We start from the raw sequence: 9596 nt of genomic DNA on the forward strand, positions 1-9596 counted from the left end.
ATTTGTGCAGTTCTGTAATGTCTATATGTGAACCTATACTATACGCCGCGCTTTCAGTGCCGTTTTTTTTATAATTAGTAATTTTGCATTTCTTTCACTTTTAGGGAGGTGCCCAAATAAAAAAGGTGAGTTCTTATAGATATTTTATTACCCCATAACATGCTGCAACATTATTACATGTGACTGTACTAGACGCCTGCGCCTCATGTAGAAATACTGGTGCAGGCAGAAACTGCAGGTCTTCCCCATAGCCACCAATCACATCACTGCTTTTATTTTCTACCCTACACTGGACACATGACAGCAGGAATCTGATTGGCTGCTGTGGATGTCAGTTCTAGGAGCTGCTGGGCTCTATATAGGACCCGGACTCTACTGGGGCAGCTCAGAGATTTCAATGGAAATTTATAAGTTCAATGTTTATGAGTCTGACAACGACAACATTAAGTAACAAGTTCTTTTTTGTCTTTATTTCTCAGGTGAAGACAGCTGTGGTAAGTACATCTTATGCTTTTTATTTGTTTTTGATATTTTCTATAACATTGTACGTTTTTAAAACAAGTGTATTTCCCCAGGTATAATGGTGCAAACGTACACCAATTGTAAGACCTGTGACGAGGAAAATGTTGTCTGCGCCGGGGGCCATCCAAAAAATCAAGGTATAGTATGAGTTTTATTCATTGGCCAGGGGAACTGGGATTATTGTTAATATAATATGTGTGAATTGTGACTTACCGTTCATGTGTATGGAAAATATATTTGTATTATATATTTATGGTGTTGTCAGAACACCTCTATTATACATGGATGACAGCACTATATAGACGCTGCACACCTCCCCCCGCAGAAGATAAAAAAGTTACATGTAAGCGGCCGCTGACTGGTTACTTACATATAACTATGAGAGCGGGCAGCACTGTAGAGAACGTGAAGTAAGTAAACGGAGGCTGCTGTATTTTGGGAGGTTATTGTGGTTGTCACTATGTACGGGGGGGGGGGGGGGGGGAGCTGTGACTGACGTCGTTTTTGAGTACCAGCCGACACTTTATGAGGGTCATTGTGACCAGTGCTCTATGGGGACAACTTTGCATAGCGCTATATAAAGGGCACTGTCGCTGGCACTGTTTAGGGTGACACTCACTGTATGTGGGAGCATTGTAATGACAATCTTCTCCTGACTGGATGATGAGAGTTGTAGTAATATACTTTCCTCTCTTCACAGAAAACATGGATAGATGCAGCTGTGTGTGCACCGAGAGTGGATGCTCTGGTAAGTAGCGGCTTTTATTCCTTTATATAAATCCATATATTAAATTAGTAATAAACACCGGACACAAAGCGCTCACTGTCCACTCTGTAAATATGCAGAACACTTCCAATAATCCATAGTTCATGCCGGAAAATCTGATTTACTGAACCAGAAGGAAATTTAGATTGATGTGATTCTGTCCAATGATAATCCTGCAGGAGCCACTAGTAGAATAGGAGCGCCATTTGTGGCAGCCTGTGCTTTCTCCATGTGACAGGGGATACACGTCAACACATGATTATGATATTTATTCTAAAGAAATCTTATAAACTCCTCCACTCATATTTGATATTTTTCTTCTTTTATCAGATTTGAAAACTGGACTTTTCTGCTCTCCATGTAAAGATCAAAAAGCTTACATTGCCGAGACGATAAACTGTGGACGTAAGTAGATGGTATAATAATATCAGTGACTGTGAGTTACAATGTAGTGTACAGCGCAGGGGCCGAGTAGATACATAACTAACACTCTAACACTTTCTTTTTGTCTAGAAATATTTATGCAAGTTACAGAGGACGAAGATCTATATCTAGACTGTAACTTTATGTGGCATGCCAGGCTGCAGGAGCCCTATAAGAATGTGTTCATCATGGTAAATATTTGACATATTTCTAAGGGAATCAGGGTAAAATGGGAGATTTTTTTGATAAAGTAACCAGGAAAGTGCCTGATATCATTGTACATACGGCCATCAAGTCAAGGCGTTTGTTTCTCCCCCAGTGATAATGACATTGATATAAATAATTGAGACATAGAAGGTTCTAACAATTGTCCATATTATCTTTTCAGCCCGGTGAAAATGAACCAAAAGTCACCGAGGACAGCTTTTTAAGAATCATAGGCGTACAGATGCAAGAGTCCGGTGTTTACCAGTGTACCACCATGCTGCAATCCGGTGTGCCAGTCAGCCACCTTGTGTATCATGTGAGAGGTAAGTGCATATTATCACCGCCAAGAGATAATTGTGATATCCTGATATATTATTTCTTTATTATTATTTCTGTCTTAAAATCACCTAAAATGCAATTTCTTTACTCCCTTGATACTGATAAAATTAATATTTTTTTTTTTAGTTCTCAGTGGATCAACGAGAACAACGACGGTATACCAGCCTCGTCCTACACTGCCTGACGTGCTTGACATCACAGCGCCTGAGACGGTATTTCAGAAGACATTAAAAATCAACAGTAAAGTCTTCATAGCGATATCTGTACCCACCATCGTTACCATCATGATAATTGCTGGCATAGGGTATGTAAAAAACAACCATTACTTATGTACATGTAGCTGAGCTGAACAAATCTTGTCAGGTTGTCTACATGAATAATTGATCAGGATATGCAGTACTTTTACTACTTAAATATGATGCAGTTCTTAAGATTTAGGTTCTGTTCATACTGGCATATGTTTTTTTTTATTTTATTTTTTTAAAACCTACATTGTATGGCATATGAGAGCCAGTAATTGGCTTGTTAGCTTCTGTAGCGTCAGATTTCCTTTGCTCCTGACAGGTAGAATAGTATAATCTGCAACACTGTTTTACCCAGTAAAAAAACAGAAACTTGACAGAACCTATTAAGCTGGGTTCACACGACCTATTTTCAGGCGTAAATGAGGCGTATTATGCTTCGTTTTACGCCTGAAAATAGGGCTACAATACGTCGGCAAACATCTGCCCATTCATTTGAATGGGTTTGCCGACGTACAGTTCAGACGACCTGTAATTTACGCGTCGTCGTTTGACAGCTGTCAAACGACGACGCGTAAATTGACTGCCTCGGCAAAGAAGTGCAGGGCACTTCTTTGCAACGTAATTTGAGCCGTTCTTCATTGAACTCAATGAAGAGCAGCTCAAGATATACGAGCATCTCAGACGCCTCACATAATACGAGGAGGAGCTTTTACGGCTGAAACGAGGCAGCTGTTTTCTCCTGAAAACAGTCTGTCATTTCAGCCGTAAAAGCCAGCTAGCGTGTGAACATACCCTTAAAGTTAATGAAGTCAATGCACTACATAGGGATGAGATGATATTTTCAGGAGACTGATAAGCAGGTGAAGTACAGAGAACACACCAGGGGACATCTGCACACACTCCACCCATGTATGTTCAGGATAGTAGAATTCAGAGTTCACATGTAAATAGCAGATATCGAATAACTGATATTCATTATTCTTCTTTTTAGCATCTACATCTGCTGGATAAAAAGAAAATCAAAAGCACCTGTGGAAGAAGAGCCGGTATAGAGGCGACATGTCAAGTTCCAGCCTTTATCACCATCAGCCTTTGTCATCAAGGCAAAAAAAAACTAACATATCTCCTAAACCTTTACTCAAAAAAATAAAAACAAAAGCTTCTCCAAAGTCTATCTGTGAGGGTCTTCCTTCCTTTTCTTCCCCATCCCCACCCTAATAAAAAAAAAAAATATTTGACTGCAGCATTTTCATGATTTCCACTCATACCAATAAGAGCCCATAATGATCAAGATCTATAGAGACCAAGTACTCCTAAGGATAAGGACACACGGAACTTGCAAGCCAGGCGGCCGAAAACAGCTCTGACATGCTGTTTGGCGCGGATCTTAAATTGATTGTTAATGGCCGCTAGGTTTTGCAGGTAAAAAGCAGTTTTACCCAAAAGACCACGTGGGCATTGGAGTGGGTTTTTCTCTGGAGGGTTGTGGCAAAATTTGGGATTGGAAGAAATTTCATCGATGTGGTGAAGGTGATGTATAGTTCTCCCACTGCTAGAGTCAGTGTCTGTGGGGACTTATCCCATTCTGTTGAACTCTTTAGAGGAACTCGGCAGGGGTGTCCCCTTTCTCTGCTCTTGTTCGCCATGGTTATTCAACTTTTGGCAATTCTAATAAGAGAGGATGAGTCTATTTCTGGATTCGGTTGTGGAGTGGTGAGGGACAAAATCCTTTTATATGCAAATTATGTTTTATTATGCCTGAACGACGCAGTGAGGTCTGTCCCGAGGGCCATTCAGGTGATAGAATTTGGTTTGTTGTCTGGATTAGCGATTAATTGGGGAAAATTTATTCTGCACCATTGGATGCAATAGATTTAGATTTTTCGGGAAAATTATCTGTCTTGAGTCCCCCACATCACTTTGAATACCTGGAGATTAAGATAGATGGTAATCTGGAAAATCATATCTCTTTAAATGTTATGCCATTAATTAAAAAAACTAGAGCTAAAAACTCTGCCCAGGCTGACCTCTTTATCCAACTTATCCCGTACCACTGAGGGAAAGGAAACTGCAACAGATTTTAAATTCGCAGCAAAAACAACAGCCGCTTGCCTAACATGCGGAATATAAAAACCTTTTGAAAAACCTTCAATTAGCATTACGGCTTCCTCTGTCCTGTGATACCTGTCCAGCCATGGGCGTATCTTTTTGACGCTCAATGGTGTCCTCCGGCTTACCTGAAGACACGAGTCTGGCAGGCATGTTACCCTTTTTGAAACAGCGCAAGGCCGTATGCGAGCCACCGCAGAAGGAATATTCATCCTCGTTAAAGAGCCAGCACGCTCCGGGACGTCTCCCCGCCGCTGCGGACTATACTGAATGTCCCGCAGCGGCGGATGACTGAAAAGAATTAGACGGCTTTTGAGACAACATTAGTTGAATCCAAACATCCGTAGCTTTAGAAGACCGGCCGACCTCCGGCCTCAGCGCCAGACGTCGTCTGAATTCTTCATCGTATCTCCACCAAGCGGTACCACCATGCAAAATATATCGTATCTAAATATGTAAACAACTCAAAAAACCTTTTTCAGGGTACTTTTTACTACAAACAATTGCTAAAATAGCAAAAGCTTGCACCCAATTCCCAAATGTTTTAGCCACCTGTAAAGGATCTGCCAGGCACTAAGTCTGGGTATACTCCCAGGATTAATCAGTCGACACCTGAGGCCAGACCTCTGAGACTGACACCGGCTCCCACCAATCAGGGTGGCAGGCTCAGGAGTGGGAGAGCCTATCGCGGCCTGGTCAGTCGGAGTTAGCTCCGCTCCCTGTCCATTTATACCTGCCGTTTTCTCTTCCTCTTTGCTTGTTATTCTTCTTGGATTCCTGGCCCCACTGCTGCCTTGCTCCAGCCTGATTCTGCCGTGCTTCTGCCTTGCTTTAGTTCCGTTTATCCTGCTTCGCTCTGCCCCTGGCTTGCTTCCTGCTCCGTGCTCCCGTTTGTATACTCCACTACATCCTGATCCTGACTGGCTCATTCACCGCTCCGTTTCCTCGCGGCGTTCCGTGGGCTACTGCCCCTTCCCTTGCTTGTTCCCTGTTTGTATTCCCTTGCACTTAGACAGCGTAGGGACCGCCGCCAAGTTGTACCCCGTCGCCTAGGGCGGGTCGTTGCAAGTAGGCAGGGACAGGGCGGTGGGTAGATTAGGGCTCACTTGTTCCCTTCACCTCCTTCCTGCCATAACATAATAACAAGCCCATATCTAGTCTACCATTTCTTCTACGCTGACGCTATCATGGACCCCCTTGAGACCCTGACCCAGCAGATGCAGGACCTCTCCCTACAGGTCCAGACCCTGGCTCAGAGGGTCAACCAGTCTGACGCTGCCTTAGTAGTACCCCTCACCTCACCTCTGGAACCCGACCTCAAGTTACCTGACCGGTTCTCAGGGTACCGTAAGACTTTTCTCTCCTTCCGGGAGAGTTGCAGACTTTATTTCCGCCTAAGACCTCACTCCTCAGGTTCCGAGAACCAGCGGGTGGGTATCATTATATCCCGACTCCAGGAAGGGCCCCAAGAGTGGGCCTTCTCCTTGGCTCCTGACGCCCCTGAACTTTCGTCCGTTGATAGTTTTTTCTCTGCCCTCGGACTCATTTACGACGAGACTGACAGGACTGCCTTAGCCGAGAGTCAGCTGGTGACCTTACGTCAGGGTAGGAGACCTGTTGAGGAATACTGTTCTGATTTTAGAAAGTGGTGCGTAGCTTCTCGGTGGAACGACCCGGCCCTAAGGTGCCAGTTTAGGTTAGGATTATCTGACGCCCTGAAGGATCTGCTGGTTAGCTACCCCTCTTCTGACTCCCTAGACCAGGTTATGGCCCTAGCAGTACGACTTGACCGACGTCTCAGGGAACGTCAGCTTGAACGTTTCAATGTTTTCCCCTCTGACTTCCCTGCGATTCCCCCCGAGGTCCCGTCTCCTCGCTCTTCCACGGAGGACTCGGAGGTACCTATGCAACTCGGGGCCTCCATGTCCCCTCGACAACGTAGAGAGTTTCGCAGGAAGAATGGTCTCTGCTTCTATTGTGGGGACGACAAGCATCTACTGAACACCTGTCCCAGGCGCAAGAATAAGCAGCCGGAAAACTTCCGCGCCTAAGTGATCATCGGGGAGGTAACTTGGGCGCACAGGTATTTCCCGTTAATACGAAACGCAATAAAATTTTGCTTCCCTTTCAGGTCTCGTTTGCTGGCCGGTCTGCCACTGGCAGTGCCTTCGTGGATTCTGGCTCATCTGCTAATATCATGTCTGTGGAATTTGCTATGTCTCTAAAAATGCCTTTTATTGATTTACCTTATCCTATCCCGGTAGTGGGTATCGACTCCACTCCTCTTGCTAATGGTTATTTTACTCAGCATACTCCTGTTTTTGAACTCCTTGTTGGCTCCATGCATTTGGAGCAGTGCTCTGTACTGGTGATGCAGGGATTATCGTCCGATCTGGTATTAGGTCTTCCCTGGTTGCAGCTGCATAATCCCACGTTTGATTGGAATACTGGGGATCTCACCAAATGGGATAGTGATTGCCTGATGTCATGTCTTTCGGTTAACTCTATTTCTCCCCGGGAGGAGGTAAACACGCTTCCTGAGTTTGTTCAGGACTTCGCTGATGTGTTTTCTAAGGAGGCCTCCGAGGTGTTGCCCCCTCATAGATTGCGCCATCGATTTGGTGCCTGGTGCCAAGCTTCCTAAGGGGAGGATATTTAATCTTTCATGTCCTGAACGTAAAGCTATGAGGGAGTATATCCAAGAATGCCTGGCCAAGGGTTTCATTCGCCCCTCGACTTCTCCTGTAGGTGCTGGCTTCTTCTTCGTGGGGAAGAAGGATGGTGGTCTTAGGCCGTGCATTGATTATCGGAACTTGAATAAGGTCACAGTAAGGAACCAGTATCCCCTTCCTTTTATTCCGGATCTTTTTAATCAGGTTCAGGGGGCCCAATGGTTCTCTAAGTTCGATCTACGGGGGGCATATAACCTTATCCGCATCAAAGAGTGGGATGAGTGGAAAACTGCGTTCAACACGCCCGAAGGTCATTTCGAATACCTAGTCATGCCCTTTGGGTTGTGTAATGCCCCTGCCGTCTTCCAGAATTTTATTAATGAAATTCTGAGAGATTACCTGGGTAATTTTCTTGTAGTGTACCTTGATGACATACTGGTGTTTTCCAAGGACTGGTCCTCCCACGTGGAGCATATCAGGAAGGTCCTCCAGGTCCTCCGGGAAAATAATCTGATTGCGAAGACCGAAAAATGTGTGTTTGGGGTACAGGAGATACAATTTTTAGGTCAAATCCTCACTCCTCATGAATTCCGCATGGACCCTGCCAAGGTTCAGGCTGTGGCGGAATGGGTCCAACCTGCCTCCCTGAAGGCGCTACAGTGTTTTTTGGGGTTCGCTAACTATTACAGGAGATTTATTGCCAACTTCTCGGTCGTCGCTAAGCCTCTTACGGACCTCACTCGCAAGGCTGCTGATGTCCTCCATTGGCCTCCTGAGGCCGTCCAGGCTTTTGAGACCCTCAAGAAGTGCTTTATATCGGCCCCCGTGCTGGTTCAGCCCAACCAAAGGGAGCCATTTATTGTGGAGGTTGACGCATCCGAGGTGTGAGTGGGGGCCGTCTTGTCCCAGGGTACCAGCTCCCTCACCCATCTCCGCCCCTGTGATTACTTCTCTAGGAAGTTTTCGCCCACGGAGAGTAACTATGATATTGGCAACCCCGAACTTTTAGCCATTAAATGGGCTTTTGAAGAATGGCGTCACTTCCTGGAGGGGGCCAGACACCAGGTAACGGTCCTTACTGACCACAAGAATCTGGTTTTCCTAGAATCTGCCAGGAGGCTTAATCCTAGACAAGCTCGTTGGGCACTATTCTTTACCAGATTTAATTTCTTGGTTACCTATAGGGCTGGGTCCAAAAATATTAAGGCTGATGCACTGTCACGTAGTTTCATGGCCAATCCTCCTTCTGAGAAGGATCCTGCTTGTATTTTACCCCCTGGTATAATTGTTTCTGCCACTGATTCTGATTTAGCCTCTGACATCGCAGCTGATCAAGGTTCAGCTCCCGGGAACCTCCCTGGGGACAAACTGTTTGTCCCCCTGCAATACCGGCTAAGGGTACTCAGGGAAAACCATGACTCCGCACTATCTGGTCATCCTGGCATCTTGGGTACCAAACTCCTCATTACCAGAAACTATTGGTGGCCTGGGTTGCCTAAAGACGTTAGGGCTTACGTCGCCGCTTGTGAGGTCTGTGCTAGGTCCAAGACCCCTAGGTCCCGACCTGCGGGCTTACTACGTTCCTTGCCCATTCCCCAGAGACCTTGGACCCATATCTCCATGGATTTTATCACCGATTTGCCTCCATCTCAGGGCAAGTCGGTGGTGTGGGTGGTAGTAGACCGCTTCAGCAAGATGTGCCACTTTGTGCCCCTTAAGAAACTACCTAACGCCAAGACGTTAGCTTCTTTGTTTGTTAAACACATTCTGCGTCTCCATGGGGCCCCAGTCAATATCGTTTCTGACAGAGGGGTACAATTTGTTTCCTTATTTTGGAGAGCTTTTTGTAAAAAGTTGGAGATTGATCTGTCCTTCTCCTCCGCCTTCCATCCCGAAACTAATGGCCAAACGGAAAGGACTAACCAATCCCTGGAACAATATTTAAGGTGTTTCATCTCTGACTGTCAATTTGATTGGGTCTCATTCCTTCCCCTCGCCGAATTTTCCCTGAATAACCGGGTCAGTAACTCGTCAGGGGTCTCCCCGTTTTTCTGTAATTTCGGGTTTAATCCAAGGTTCTCCTCCGTTTCCCCTGGTTGTTCCAATAATCCCGAGGTAGAGGACGTTCATCGGGAACTGTGCACAGTCTGGGCCCAGGTTCAGAAGAACCTAGAGGCGTCCCAGAGCGTACAAAAGATTCAGGCTGATTGTAGACGTTCTGCTAACCCCCGGTTTGTCGTCGGGGATCTGGTGTGGTTGTCGTCGAGGAACTTGCGCCTTAAGGTCCCGTCCAGGAAGTTTGCTCCCCGATTT

The 9596-nt window shown here is 45.6% G+C and overlaps 1 protein-coding gene across 2 annotated transcripts; it reads left to right on the forward strand.

The window, feature by feature from the left end:
* Positions 1 to 577: 577 nt before the first annotated feature.
* On the forward strand, positions 578 to 3709 carry LOC142661425 (izumo sperm-egg fusion protein 1-like). Of its 2 annotated transcripts, none has more exons than XM_075838818.1 (7): positions 578 to 659; positions 1223 to 1270; positions 1619 to 1693; positions 1802 to 1902; positions 2100 to 2241; positions 2384 to 2561; positions 3494 to 3709. In XM_075838818.1, the coding sequence occupies exons 1-7, from the start codon at positions 581 to 583 to the stop codon at positions 3552 to 3554; spliced, it is 684 nt and encodes a 227-aa protein (XP_075694933.1). In that variant the 5' UTR covers positions 578 to 580; the 3' UTR covers positions 3555 to 3709. The 2 variants fall into 2 exon arrangements, with proteins under 2 accessions (XP_075694933.1, XP_075694934.1); XM_075838819.1 differs by lacking the exon at positions 578 to 659 and adding an exon at positions 884 to 932.
* The last annotated feature ends 5887 nt before the right edge of the window (positions 3710 to 9596 follow it).

The sequence above is a fragment of the Rhinoderma darwinii genome, chromosome 10, assembly GCF_050947455.1.
Source record: "Rhinoderma darwinii isolate aRhiDar2 chromosome 10, aRhiDar2.hap1, whole genome shotgun sequence".
Classification (NCBI taxonomy): domain Eukaryota; kingdom Metazoa; phylum Chordata; class Amphibia; order Anura; family Rhinodermatidae; genus Rhinoderma; species Rhinoderma darwinii.